This window comes from Drosophila sulfurigaster, chromosome 2R (assembly GCF_023558435.1).
Source record: "Drosophila sulfurigaster albostrigata strain 15112-1811.04 chromosome 2R, ASM2355843v2, whole genome shotgun sequence".
NCBI classification, from domain to species: Eukaryota; Metazoa; Arthropoda; class Insecta; order Diptera; family Drosophilidae; genus Drosophila; species Drosophila sulfurigaster.
Genome location: NC_084882.1, coordinates 2,973,305 through 2,988,897, shown reverse-complemented (window position 1 = coordinate 2,988,897; position 15,593 = coordinate 2,973,305). Strand labels below are relative to the sequence as shown.

The following is a 15,593-nucleotide window of genomic DNA, read 5'->3' as shown; positions in this document are numbered from 1 at the left end:
ATTTTTGTGATAATTGCGAAAATTTAAAATTAATTTAATTGTTTTCTTCAAACAACATCCGATATTTTTGTACCGATAGGTGACGTCAAAGTTGCGAAGCTATCTTGACGGACATGAAGTTGTGGAAGTAAGCTAGTACGCATTTATATATTTCCAACATGTATGGATATGACAATAAATAACATTAATTAATAATTCAACTACTTGTAACTTAAATGTACAGTGCAGTATAAAATCAAAGTGTCATTAGTGTATCAACAGATAAATGGAACATTTTTTTTGAATTGATTATTAAGCTAAGTATCGTTACTCTACGTATACCAAAAGATATCGACACTTCCAAATCGATTTTTTTTTATAAAATAAGGCGTCGTCTTTATAGACGAAAAAATAATTCGGGCGTCTGATTGTGTCAAATATAAAAACATTTTTCGAAATGGCGTTGTCAGATTTTGGACAAATAGCCTTGAAATGGGACCCAAAAAATTTGGAAATCCGTACAATGTCTGTGGAGAAAACATTAGAGCCTTTGGTATTACAAGTGACAACACTAGTGAACACCAAAGGTCCTAGCAAAAAAAAAAAGGTAAGTAAAATGTGTATTACAAGATTTAGAATGTGATTAAAGGTATTGCTACGTAAATATGTACATAAATACAAAGATATTTGTAGAAAAAAGTTCGATAATTGACAATTGTATCAACAATACCAAGCATTCCTATTCATAAATTTCGGTTGGTTTTTGGACTAAGCAGCGAATATCATATGCTAAACAATCGTATAGTGATTCATAATATATGTACTTTAATAATAATGGTATAGTACCTAGTTTGGTATTTAAGAATCTCTATCGATATACAGATTTTATAGTTTTTACGACATTTATTAGGTCAACTGGTCATTCATGCATGTACGTATGTACATACATGAATTCAAATATGCCTACTTCATATATGAGCCTTTAATTGTATATATTTGTATATGCTTCATATGTACATATATGTATTTACACATTACAGTAGAATTTACATATGAATGTCTTCTACGTACACATGTATTTGCATGTACATATGTACATTTACATGTACATATGTAGATAAATCAAGTAAGAAAGTTACAGTCGAGTGTGCTCGACTGTGAGATCAGAAATACTGCAATAATTAGCTTTATTATATAAAGCCAATATATATACATATGTATATCGATAGTAGTAACTTAGTAACTTCCACAATTTTTATCGGATCGCAACCAAATTTTTAGGAATCACAAATACTATACATAGTTGTTATTGTATATTTCGCAGCTCTAGCTTTAAAATAACGCTTGCAATTCGATTTTTGATTTGTAGGGGCGGAAGGAAAATTTGAAACAATTTGATCTGCGTGCAAACATAACAAATGCTGCAAAAATTATAGCTCTAGTCTCTGAGATCCAGTTTTTATACGGACGGACGGACAAGGTTAGATCGTCTTGGTTGTTGACGCTGATCAAGAATATATGTATCGGTCGGAGATGCCTCCTTTACCTGTTACATACATACATACATTTCCTGCCGGTACAAAGTTATAATACCCTTTTACCCTATGGGTTGCGGGTATAAAAGCGTATATTCTTGATCAGCGTCAACAGACGAGACGAACTAGCCATATCCGTCTGTCTGTCTCCGTATGAAACAATGGTTCTCGGAGACTACAAGAGTTAGATCTATAATTTTTCGACAGCATTTGCTATGTTTGCACGCAGATCAAGTTTGTTTCAAATTTTGCCACGCCCACTTCTAAATTTTGGTACATACAATAGCAAGTAAGAAAGTTACAGTCGAGTGTGCTCGACTGTGAGATACCCGCTACCCACTTTTAATAAAGGCAAAATATTGCGGTATCATTTTCAAAATATACCGAAAATACTTAAATACTAAAAATACTACAAATATACCAAATGGTATGTTTGGTATATCGATCCATTCAAAATATACCATAGACGGCACAATATCGGATTGTCGGCCAAAGCAACTCAGACCCCTAGTAAGTAGGCGTTTTTGTCCATACAAAAGTATTTCTCTAATAACTTCCAAATTCAAATCAGGAATCATAAATACTATAGTAATTATTGTATATACCAAAATTCGCAACTAGCTTTAAAATTAGGCTTGTTATTCGATTTTTTTGATTTGCGGGGGCGGAAGTGGGCGTGGCAAAAATTTGAAACAAACTTGATCTGCGTGCAAACATAGCAAATGTTGTCGAAAAAATTATAGCTCTATCTCTTATAGTCTCTGAGATCCAGTGTTTCATACGGACAGACACACAGACGGACAGACGTCCGTCTATATCGTCTCGGCTGTTGACGCTGATCAAGAATATATATACTTTATAGGGTCGGAGATGCCTCCTTCTACCTGTTACATACATTTCCTGCCGGCACAAAGTTATAATACCCTTCTACCCTATGGGTAGCGGGTATAATAACTAGTTATTGTGATTGCTGAAAACTTGGGCAAAAACGCGTGCCATACTTTCTTTTGTATATATGCGTCTATGTATCTACAAGCTCGCCTATATTGGTGTGTGTAGTGTTACAACGAAGATGAACACGACAACAATTGCTCGTGTCTTAGATGTTTAAAGTTCAATAACGGCTTCAAAATGACTTCGATGGTTCTGCTTGTAGTGTGCAAGCCCAACATGTTGTGGTGTGCGGGTTCGAGTCCCGGTCGGGAATACATACATATTTTATTTTTATGGTATATACAATAAATACTATAGTAATTGTGGTGGGCGAGTTCGAGTCCCGGTCGGGAATACATACATACATATTTTGTTTCTTTTTTTTTTAATGCGATTTATGTATATATTTATGCAATTTATACTTGTAATATATTGTGGTATATTGTGTTGGTAAATTTTGAGAATATTACTGAAACCCGAATCAAAAAAAATAACACGTCGTCGGGAGTACGTTTAACTGAATGATAATGGTTAGGTTAGGTTAGGTGGGACCGGCAAAGCATAGACCAGTTTAGGTCCGTAGCTGTACCGGTGGAGCGTATCTTCGTCTCAAAAGTCGCACAGTATGTATGCATTTTCGGCAAGCACCATCAGCATCCTAGGAGGTAGCCGTGAAACGTCACGAAGATCGTTGTGGCACGGCGAATATTTCATCCGGAGTCGGGATAACGCTGGGCATCTACACAGAAGATGCTAAAGTGTTTCCTTAACCCCGGGCTCGTTGCATTTCCTGCACTGATCATTGTTCGTGATACCCAGCTTGACAGCATGGACAGCTCACAGACAGTGACCAGTTAAAATTCCTAGCATTAAGCCTGCAGTCTTTCCCTGAAAGCTGCATGACGAATTTGGTTAAATTCTTGTTAGTAGAAGCACTCATCAGCCTTGCAGTTTTGCACGAGTTGGCATTGCGCCAGCTCGCGTCCCACTGAAGTCTAGAGCGCACCTCAATTTCCCTGCCTAGAGTTCGCAGGGATATCGGAACATTGCTCTTCTGCTGTCCAGGACAACTTTGGACTTGACCACATCAGAGTGCATTGATCTTATTACAGCCTGGCTGTCAACAAAGATATTAATTGAGTTGTGATTGCGCTGAAAACCCCGAGCCACTTCTGCAGCCTTGCCAATGGCAAAAACTTCCGCCTGGAAGATGCTGCAATGGTCTGGGAGTTTATAGGAGTGTTTGGAGACCGGGTCTGGGCAGAATACGGCCGCTCCGACTCCTTCATCCATCTTCGACCTGTTGGTGAATGATAATATTTTATAATAAAATAGTAAACGGCACAATTCGAAATTTGAAAAAAATTAATAAATATCTTTAATAAGATTTGTGGTTCTAAAACTTAACGATTTTTTCTGATTTTTATTAATCAGAACATGGTATTATATCAAATATTGACGCATTTGTGGATTAACATTCGTAGGACTAAGACCAAAATCTTGATTTTATAACTTTTTCAGTGTATATTATTCAGTGTAATTATCCACTTCACATGTAAAAGATATTTTCGTTTAAATGTAACAGATTTTCGAAATTCATGATAAGAAGGGAATGACATAAAAAATAGAAATGAAACACACTGGCAAGATCTCATTTGTTTTAATACTCTAGTAGCTGTATTTCCCGTAATGGAATTCAATTCAGGACACCAATGTAACTTCCCAAAGTGGTAAATTTCTCCAATTAGCTGTTGACATTGATCCTTCATTTCTATGTTATAGAAACCAAATAACACATAAGAGTTTGTTCTATTAGTTTGGAATTCTGTTTTTTGGTAACATGAACCTGCTTGTCGGGTCACCGAGTTGCTGAATGACATAAATGTGGGCAAATGTACTTAAGCTACCTTCACTAAATATTACCATTTAACAAAAAAAAAATCAATGCACTTCAAAGTATTAGGTATGTACATATGAGAATTTCTCTGGTAAATGTCGCGTGTGACAAAAAAAACCATAAACTAAAATAATTTTAAAAATAAGTAAAGGTTATTTTTAAAGTTTTGGATCAGCACTATTTATAAATGTATAAATTCGTTAATTTTTTGCGTACGAATTTGTTAATTTTTGCCATTATCAGAAAAGAAAACAAAACAGAAAACATTTTTAAATCCATTCTTAGCTCTAATTAAATTACTAATCTAGAGTTATAAAAATTTCCTTTTCTTATTGTTAAAATTGTTTCAGATCATGTTTTTTTTTTTTGTCACTGTAAAGACCCTGCAATTGTGAGCGCTAGTTCGTTGCTGGCAGACCACTACTACTTACAAAGTGGCACCTAGCAATGCGTTCTTTAATTTCCGTTTTTGTGTGCAATGTCCGCAAATAGGGTCAATCGCCACTACTTCGATTACCCACGAACTAGTGAAATAGTGCAACATATTAGGGTCATTAAAGAATGCACTTATATTAGACCCCATGGAAGGGTCGGTGAAGTAAGTACTTAACATCGGCCCCCATGAAAAGGTCGGCCGTTATAAATTTAAAAAAATTTACAATTACAATTACAGTTTTTATTTAATTTTAATTTTTCTTTGTTTTAATAAGTCGGATACTTTTATTACTTTAAGGAAACTTGAGTTTTGAAATATCGTTTTTTTTTTGAGCTGCAAGGCCTTTCTCAACTCGTCCTCAGTTATTAAATCTGGAAATAAAGTTTTAAAAGATTAAAGTGCCTAATGATTATTAAATAATTATCTTTAAAATACTCACCGACCATAACACCAAAGAAATTGTGTGCTTTTTTTAGGGCCGCATTCCCCTGTCATTATTTCCATAACGTAGATTTTCTGTCATAATTTCCATTTCCTCTTTTTTAGGCACATTGTCGCTTTCCACTGTAGAACTATACATTATGCTAACTGCTTGGCGTTCTTTTATTATCTGTTTATTTACTATTTTACACATTAAACATATAATACATACATATATTATTTTTTAAGTAACTCACCTAATAAATGATCGCGGATCCGCTTTACACTTCTCAACTCAAATGCTTGCAAAAATTTCATCAGCCAGCAAACACAGCTGCGTTTGAGCAAAAGAGTAGCACAAAATAAATTAAAGACGCGTAAACAAACAGCGCTATAAAGCGTAATCGAAGTTTTGTCTTTAATCTTGTGTATGCCCTTTCCACAAAATAACAAAAACAAAAGCGATGCTTGCCGTTATTTTGTACTTATGCTTTAAAACGCATACATTTATTAACTAGGTGGTTCGACGTTTCGTTTACTATAGGGTCACTTTAATGAGCCAAACGACACCTTCAGTTCTGCAGGGGATGGTCGCACGCGACATCCCTCAGAGAATTACTCATATTTTTAAGTCTTTTCTCTCTTATCTGATACATAGTTTTTGAGCTAGCCATAAAGTTATCTTAGAAAATAAATTAAGGTCGGAGATATTTCTTGACCGGAATTAAGGTTTAATTCTCAATTGATTGTTCAATATAGTTATGTTTACTGAAACAATAATCAAATTTAATTAAACAATTAAATATTATCATGCATCATTGCAAGGTATGGTGATGGTGGCATATATGACCAGCTTTGTTTTCTTATTCTTCCACATAGTTCAACCAACCTGAAATTGTTCGCATCGAAAAATTATTATTCTCTAGATCTGGAGAAAATATTGTCATACAAAGAGTTTGTTTTCAGTATCAACCCATTTTAACTTTCATTTCTAGAGTCTGAGTGTGCTATTCGAAGTGGCTTCAAAAAAACAAAAAATAATTATCATAAAATTATTTAAATAGTGCTGCAAAAATAGGCAAACTATGTAGAAATTATATCAGAGAACTCGGAAAAAAATAAATAATATGGAATAGTATTTATGAAAACTGTTGATTCTGTAAGCATTTATTGGCTGACAGGAAAATATAAATTTGGGAGATATTTCCCATGAAAGGATAATATGATAGTAAAAGTTGGAAGTGAATGCGTGATAGTCATAGTAATTTTTAGATGATATGCACAATGTTGTCTACTATACATTTGCCTATAACCAAAAAAAAATACTCCGTAATAAATAATATAAGTCTTTTGTTTTTTGTGATAAAATAACAAATCAATGAGTATGAAGAATTTTATATACGAGTATAGAGTAATGTATATGAATAGACATAGAATATAATGAATACAATATATGAATATCAAGAAATGTATTTCTGTCTCTGTTCTTTTAGGAAAATCAAAACGAGCTAGCGCACTAGTTGCAGCAGTTGAAAAAGCCACAGAAAACTTCATTCAAAAAGGAGAACAAATTGCGTATGAAAATCCAGACATTACTCAGGAGATGTTATCAGCAGTAGATGAAGTGAGGAAAACTGGAGATGCAATGAGTCTGGCAGCAAGAGAATTTTCAGAAGATCCATGCAGTTCATTGAAACGCGGAAACATGGTGCGGGCAGCTAGAAATTTACTCTCTGCTGTCACACGATTGCTAATATTGGCTGATATGGTTGATGTTCATTTATTGCTTAAGTCTCTTCATATTGTGGAAGATGACCTCAATAAACTGAAAAATGCATCTAGCCAAGATGAACTCATGGACAATATGAGAGTAAGTATAAAATGTTTTTTTTAATATAAAATTTTAACATTTGGTTGTTTGTAGCAATTTGGTCGCAACGCTGGAGAACTTATAAAGCAAGCAGCAAAACGTCAGCAGGAGCTAAAGGATCCTCAATTGCGAGATGACTTGGCTGCTGCTCGTGCAATGCTAAAAAAACATTCCACAATGCTTCTAACCGCATCCAAGGTCTATGTTCGACACCCAGAATTAGATTTAGCCAAAGTTAACCGGGATTTCATTTTGAAACAAGTTTGCGACGCAGTAAATACGATTAGTGATGTAGCACAAGGAAAATCATCACAACCTACTGATGTTTACAGTGGCGCTGGGGAACTAGCTGCAGCCTTGGACGATTTTGATGTGAGTTTAAACAAAAATTAATTATAATTTTTTTTCATACATAAACTTGCTACGGCGGTTTACTTTCATATTATGAAAAATAATATTTTAGGAAGGCATTGTAATGGATCCCATGACCTATAGTGAGAAACGGTCACGTCAACTGCTTGAAGAACGTCTCGAGAGTATAATCAGTGCAGCAGCATTAATGGCCGATGCAGACTGTACGCGAGACGAGCGCAGAGAAAGAATTGTAGCGGAATGTAATGCTGTGCGTCAAGCTTTACAGGATCTTCTGTCTGAATACATGTCAAATGTGAGTATTTTGTATATTATTTTAGTATAAATAATTATGAATCTTATTTTTTTTTCAAGATGGGCCAGAAAGATAATACAGCAGGACTGGATCGCGCAATTGATCAAATGTGTCGTAAAACGAGAGATCTTCGCAGGCAGTTACGTAAAGCTGTTGTTGACCATGTGTCCGATTCGTTCTTAGAAACAACATCTCCTTTGATTGACTTGATCGAAGCTGCAAAGTCAGGGAATGAAAAGAAAGTCAGGGAGAAAGCTGACATATTTACTAAACATGCTGAAAAGCTTGTTGAAGTTGCCAATCTCGTGTGCAGTATGTCAAATAACGAAGATGGAGTAAAAATGGTCCGATACGCTGCGGCCCAAATTGAAAGTTTGTGTCCCCAAGTAATTAACGCAGCATCAATTCTTACGGTTCGACCTAACTCTAAAGTTGCCCAGGAAAATATGTCCGCTTATCGACAGGCATGGGAAGTGCAAGTTCGAATTTTGACAGAAGCCGTTGATGATATTACGACTATTGATGACTTTTTAGCTGTATCAGAAAATCATATTTTAGAAGATGTCAACAAATGTGTAATGGCTTTACAAGTTGGCGACGCTAAAGATTTACGTGAAACAGCGGGATCTATACAGGGCCGATCGTCACGTGTATGCAATGTTGTTGAAGCTGAAATGGATAATTATGAACCATGTATTTACACCAAACGAGTCCTAGAAGCAGTCAAAGTTCTTCGAGAGCAAGGTTAGTATAAAAATATCTTTACTTTTTGTGCTGTATCTTTTAATAGCCGCTACGCATAGGATATACCAGCGTCAACTGCGGAGACAATATATCAATGTCCGTCTTGTTTGCCTGCCCGTATGAAAGCGTATACCTTCCAGACTGTAATAGAAGGATAATTATAGCAACTCCTGTTTATTGTTGCACGCAGATCAAGTTTGTTGTACATTTTTAGCATGCCCAAGAAATCGAGAAAAATCGAAAAGCGTAGAGTAATAATACAACAATAACTACAGATTTTATGATTCCTAAAATGTATAAGCGCTCGTATTTTTTTTTGTTTAATTCGGGCAATATCTGAATATCGCTTAACAAAATCAATTATTTTTATTTTTGTCGTACGAGACATTTTTAACATTGTATGAGTTTCCTCTTGATTTTTTTCCTTTGAGTCAAAGAGGATGTTGAAAAATATATCGCATTTAAAAAACGCGTTGAAGTAAAAATAGACTAAATAAAATAGGCTAGATCTAAATGGTATAGTTGTGTTTGCATCTCTAATTTTGTTTACTGTCCATTTTCCTCACATACATTGAGCAGAATGACGATAAATTTATAATAAATTACGTTGTAACATATTCGAATATGAAGCAAAATCCACTTTTTACAATTTTTTTTCACCTCGAGGTCAGAATTTGCAGGTAAGAAAATAAAATAAAATAAGTTGTTTAATTAAACTTTACTTATCTCTGAAGTTCAGTTGGGTCAAGAAACATATGTATGTATCTAAACACAATCCAATTGAAAATGTCTGTACTTTTTTGAGTGTAAAGATAAAGCGCTTACTTAATTTTATAGTGAAATGAAAAATATCTAGGAATAAAAACTAAAATACTTCCAGGAATTATATGATTTGATTTTAAATTAAAAGTTTTCGCCGGTTAAGACAATTGGCAATCGTTAACTCGATCAGATTTAAGAGTCTACATCTTCCATTGCAAATTAGCGCCGTTTTTCTAAACGTTTCCTTGAACACCAGCTGGCGACTTAGTGAAATTAGAGGTAATTTTAATTCGTAGTACCGAGTTAAATAAATTTTTCTGCCGATGTAAGTTTTTGATTAATTGTCTATCGATATCAAACGATTATTGATAAGAGTCCAAACTTTATTTTTTTGGGAAAAGCCAATTGATCCTAATATGGATAAAAGTCACCTAGGCCAGAAATATATAAATCAATGTAATACTTATTGTAATAATGTTTAAGCGTTCAATACCTAGGCGGAGCCTTAGCAATGAAAAATTCTTTTAAGTTAAAATGAATATCTTTATTTGCGTAGCTGAGACGATGTGCTCTCAGTCGTTTAAGCTAAGTTATCACTTATCACCCTATCGGGTGACAATGTATGTATGTGCTTGTGTTTGTTGCTCTTTGTAAGTAGGGCACAGAGTAGTTTGCAATTAACATTATTATTATTTTTTGTTATCACCCATTTGATTATTTAGTTTAAATTAATTTATTTTTTGGTTTTCTTTTTATATCCGCTACCAATAGGGTAGAAGGGTATTATAACTTTGTGCCGGCAGGAAATGTATGTAACAGGTAGAAGGAGGCATCTCCGACCCTATAAAGTATGTATATATATTCTTGATCAGCGTCAACTGCCGAGACGATATAGCCATGTCCGTCTGTCCGTCCGTCCGTATGAAACACTGGATCTCAGAGACTATAAGAGATGATAGAGCTATAATTTTTTTTCGACAGCATTTGTTATGTTTGCACGCAGATCAAGTTTGTTTCGAATTTTTGCCACGCCCACTTCCGCCCCCGCAAATCAAAAAAATCTAATAACAAGCGTAATTTTAAAGCTAGAGTTACGAATCTTGGTATATACAGTAACTACTGTAGTAGTTATGAAATTTGGTTGCGATCAGATAAAAATTGTGGAAGTTATTAAAGAAATACTTTTGTATGGACAAAAACGCCTACTTACTGGGGGTCTGAGTTGCTTTGGCCGACAATCTGGCACATTGTGCCGTCTATGGTATATTTTGAATGGTGTACTATATCGATATACCAAACATACCATTTGGTATATTTTTAGTATTTTCGGTATATTTTGAAAATGATACCGCAATATTTTGCCTTTATTAAAAGTGGGTAGCGGGTATCTCACAGTCGAGCAAACTTGACTAACTTCTTACTTCTTACTCAATATTATTGTATGCTGATAGAAAATGCTGGTTGCCGGCTACATAGTGCCAAAATGTGTTTGGTTTGTTGCTGGCTGTGCAATAGCTGTCTGTTTTTACCCTTATGAAACACAATACTATCCTGACGTTTTTATACTCGCTACCCATAGGGTATTATAACTTTATGTAACAGGTAGAAGGAGGCAACTTAGTTGTAAAACTTTTCAGCCATTATTAAAAAGTTTCCACAGGCAGAATAACCAGAAAGCCTAAAGAAATTTGTATTTATTTATATGTATGTAGCAGTAGACTGAAGTTGCCACACAAAAATGAAAGCTTATCGAAGACATGTAAACTTTTTGAATTTGAATATTTTATGTTAGCAGTATTAAGAATTTATAAATGGCATAATGAAGAAAGTTGCGACAGTAAAATATTATAGAAGTTTCACTTCTTCAATATGTCGCGGGCGAGACTATGGCCAAATGGTGTCTAATACATTATTTTGTATGTTAATTTAAATTCTTAATAAATAATATTCAATTGCTATCTCTTTCAGTTATGATCAAATTTGAGCAGCGAGTTGATGCTGCCGTTGAAGCTCTATCTACCAATTCAAACAAAGATGTTGATGAAAACGATTTTATTGATGCATCGCGCTTGGTTTATGATGGAGTTCGCGAAATTCGCCGTGCGGTGTTAATGAATAGAGTAAGATAATTGAAACGTTAATTTGATCAATTTATTCTTGTGCATGGACATACACGCTATGCAAATCTAAGTAGTCAAACGATACCGAGCTAAATCACATTACATTCAGATTGTAAATCAAAGATCATCTCCCGTTCAAAAATGAACAGAGTATACCACAATCGAACGGGAAGGATGCGGACATAGTTCTTATAAGTTTTGCTGCAAACTAATTTTACTGTTTTAAAAGCTTTATGCTCTTAACTCTTGGTCTTCTATAAAGACGTGACTAAGAAAGTGAAACTTTAACATTAGCATTAACCGCGAGAAGGCAATGAAATACAACCAATGTGCTCTTCTAATAATATCGTAGCTTCTTAGTTTCTTATCTTAGCTTCAACTGTCAGTATAGCCGCATGTTAAGTATAATCAATTTTATCATCTTGTCTGATAAAAGTATGATGCTTGATACATTTTCAGAGCTCAGAGGACTTGGATACAGACACCGAATTTGAACCAGTTGAAGATTTAACGTTGGAAACTCGAAGTCGATGTAAGATCCTAATTTTCGATTTTTTATTTTAGCTTGTACATTGATAAAAATTAAGTACCAATTTTTCAAGTATACAATTAGATATTAAATTGTATTTTTAATTTTTTCTATTAATTAATTGGTAACTATTTATTTTTAGCGAGTGCACATACAGGAGATCAGACCGTTGACGAGTATCCAGACATTAGTGGTATTTGCACAGCTAGAGTAAGTGATTACATTTTTTTTTATTTTTTTTTATTAATTTTGGTTGTACATTTGATTTAAAGGAAGCAATGCGTAAAATGACAGAAGAAGATAAGCAAAAGATTGCCCAACAAGTCGAGCTATTTCGAAGGGAGAAACTTACTTTTGATTCCGAGGTCGCTAAATGGGATGACACCGGCAATGACATAATTTTCTTGGCAAAACATATGTGCATGATAATGATGGAAATGACAGATTTTACAAGGTGATTTAAATATTTTATTGAACAAAAGGGATGGTGCTTTGATATTCATTCCCTTGAAAATCCATTTGCGAAGAACTAACCGCAAGTAAAAAATCTTTGTGCTGAGTATACAAGTATCAAAATTATATTAAATAATAAATATATAGATATTACTCTGAAAAATTAGGAATGAAGACAATATTGTCCTCCTGGCCACAACCATATTGTTTATTGTACTAGAAATAATACAATATAAATCATAATGTTTTTTAACTTGCCATTTAGTTATTGGGTTCGTATCGAAAATATTATGTACAGTTACAAAATCAAAAACATCACTTGTATATATTTTGCTTATTAAATAACTAATGGTTAAGGTGAATCATTTTTTCAAAATCTATCCTAATATATTAAAACTTGAATTGGGATTATATGTTTAATGTAAAAATAATACAATAATATATAACAATAATTTTTACAAATGCATAGAGGTCGCGGCCCTTTGAAGACTACTATGGACGTTATCAATGCTGCTAAAAAAATATCCGAAGCCGGCAATAAACTTGATAAGTTAACCCGTGAGATAGCTGAGCAATGTCCTGAAAGCAGCACTAAAAAAGACTTGTTAGCATATTTGCAACGTATCGCATTGTATTGTCATCAAATTCAAATAACTTCAAAGGTCAAAGCAGATGTACAAAACATTAGTGGTGAATTGATCGTGTCTGGGGTAAGAATTATTTAAAAATGATTTTTGAAAAATATATAGTAATTCTTTTTTTTAGCTGGATAGTGCCACATCATTAATCCAAGCAGCTAAGAATTTGATGAATGCTGTTGTACTCACTGTGAAGTACTCCTATGTAGCTTCCACAAAATACACCAGACAAGGCACCGTTACTGTAAGTATATTTAATAAATAGAATTTTCTTTTTATAAAAATAACTCATCACCTGAAGAGCTTTTGTATAAATCACTTGCGATGTTACTCGCCGAAATATGTTTTATGGCGTTGTTCTCAGATGACAGCTATACTTTTCGCAAGTGTGTGTCACTTTAATAATTAAAACAAAGACTTTTCGGGCGATGTATTATCTTACTCTATGACAAACAGTATTTCCTAATGAAAACTTTTTTAGTCTCCAATTGTGGTATGGAAAATGAAAGCACCAGAAAAAAAACCATTAGTGCGTCCTGAAAAACCTGAAGAAGTTCGTGCTAAAGTTCGAAAAGGATCACAGAAAAAAGTGCAAAATCCAATTCATGCGTTATCTGAATTCCAAAGTCCCGCAGATGCTGTATAAAGGCAGATATTTCGAACAATTATAAAATATATATATTCCTATCAATACATGAATTTAAAATAAAAATGTATTTCTGTTGTTAAGAGAGTCTAAATTACACTTACATGCTTCATTATCATTACATAATTTGTGTTAGGGATAAATAAGTTATGTATACAGGTAGAAAATATTTCATAATTGCTTGCATATATGAAGATGCCTACATATGTCAATAATTGTTCAATATTAAAAAGGCAAGCTAAAAAAACCATAATTATGTTAAGATATACATTTAATTTTAATTTTACTTTTTTCTATTAAAATGATATTTCTTGAACTTAAAAATATTTTACTGAAAAGTAAATACACGCATAAATTAATAAACAGTCACTAAAAATCTGGTTTCTTTATATAATGTAACTGTGCAGCAGATGTTTAAACCACTTAAAGTTATGTGCCATCTACGGTTTAGCTGGCCGCCAAATTTCCTGAGATAAAGATCTCTAGAAATTTCTTTGGTATCCCCCCATTTCACATTTTAATTCTACCGTTAAACTTCGGTGAATTGATAAAGCGATGTTAACTAAAGCCGACTCTAAATATATTTTAGTATAAGAAAAGAATACATTACACCTTTTTTGTTACTAAATTCCAGTCGTGGGTTAGACACTATCTCTTCTAAGGCAAGCCATCCACAGGCGATGACACACAAATGCGTGAGGCAATAAGCGCAAACAAACGCCTTCCATTAGCACTTCCCAAGCTTTATTGCGTAAATTATTATTTTTATAAGCCTCGCATTTTGCATGCCATACAGCAGGCTCATTTTACAGACAAAAAATTAATTCTTGCATAAATTGTATGCGCAAACACGTGTTCTCTCTACTAAATGATTTCACAAATGATGATCATACCAACGTTGCCATCCATTGGCGAGCATATTGTTGCCAACTTAGAGAAAATAGAATGATTTCAATTGCATGCTAGCATTTTGGCGAACACGAAATTTGACGACGAGCACTACCATCAACGAGAAAATTTTCAGCAAGCACAATATGCTCAACAGTTATGTCTACATAACATATGTCCACAAAAAACTTATCAAGTGACCAACGACGCTAAGCAAGAGCTTGTAAGCGCGGGAAAGCTGTTACTGTGTATCCCAGCTCTGGAACACCCAACAATTATATAATTGGGCTGCCACTTAAAACTCTAGTGATGTAGAAAATCTGCAAACGTCAAACAAATGAAACCTATGTGGTTTGAGTTCTGATGGTTATCATATTCCACGATACAAAATTTTCTTTTTGTTTCGCATATGTTTGGAATAATTAATGGTACAAAAATAAATAATTTAAAATGTAATTGAAAAATAACTCTTTGTAATGAGCAAAATAACAAAAATCGATCAGTAGTTGTGGTAGCTGTACCGGTGGAGCGTATCTTCGTCTCAGAATGGATGTATTTTTGGCAAAAGCCAGCAGCTGGGTTGTAGCCGTGAAACGTCACGAACATCGTTGTGGCATGGCGAATTGAGGTATTTCATCCGGAGCCGGGAAAACGCTGGGTATCTACAGAGAATATGCTCAAGTGTTTCCTTAACACCGGACTCGTTGCATTTCCTGCACTGATCGCAGTTCGTGATACCCAGCTTGACAGCATGGACAGCTCACAGACAGTGACCAGTTAAAATTCCTAGCATTAGCCTGCAATCTTTCCTTGAAAGTTGCATGATGAATTTGGTTAAGTTATTGTTTATTGGAGCACACATCAGCCTTGCAGTTTTGCACGAGTTGGTATTACGCCAGTTCGCGTTCCACTGAAGTCTAGAGCGAACCTAATTTTCTCTGCCTAGAGATCTCAGGGATATCGGCATTGCACATGTTGCCGACATCAAGCCCTAACAACTCGATGTCGTGGTGGCTTGGTATCCAATAGATGCGCACGACCGCAGATGCGTTCAGGGACTCTATTGCTCTTCTGTT

The 15,593-nt window shown here is 34.4% G+C and overlaps 1 protein-coding gene and 1 long non-coding RNA gene across 4 annotated transcripts; one reads left to right on the top strand and one right to left on the bottom strand.

The window, feature by feature from the left end:
- Window positions 1-313: 313 nt before the first annotated feature.
- LOC133836510 (catenin alpha) lies at window positions 314-13,945 on the top strand. 3 transcript variants are annotated; one of them, XM_062267038.1, is made up of 13 exons: window positions 314-586; window position 2,377; window positions 6,694-7,070; window positions 7,125-7,442; window positions 7,534-7,737; window positions 7,797-8,481; window positions 11,212-11,363; window positions 11,823-11,895; window positions 12,035-12,102; window positions 12,165-12,346; window positions 12,815-13,055; window positions 13,111-13,227; window positions 13,465-13,945. In XM_062267038.1, the coding sequence occupies exons 1-13, from the start codon at window positions 437-439 to the stop codon at window positions 13,627-13,629; spliced, it is 2,733 nt and encodes a 910-aa protein (XP_062123022.1). In that variant the 5' UTR covers window positions 314-436; the 3' UTR covers window positions 13,630-13,945. The 3 variants fall into 3 exon arrangements, with proteins under 3 accessions (XP_062123022.1, XP_062123021.1, XP_062123019.1); XM_062267037.1 differs by lacking the exon at window position 2,377 and having other exon boundaries at window positions 325-586; XM_062267035.1 differs by lacking the exons at window positions 314-586; window position 2,377 and adding an exon at window positions 6,431-6,461.
- On the bottom strand, window positions 5,260-5,725 carry LOC133839136 (uncharacterized). Its single transcript, XR_009894057.1, has 2 exons — window positions 5,458-5,725; window positions 5,260-5,390 (listed from the first exon to the last, which is right to left on the bottom strand). It is a non-coding gene; the product is annotated as an uncharacterized LOC133839136 (long non-coding RNA).
- Window positions 13,946-15,593: the final 1,648 nt, after the last annotated feature.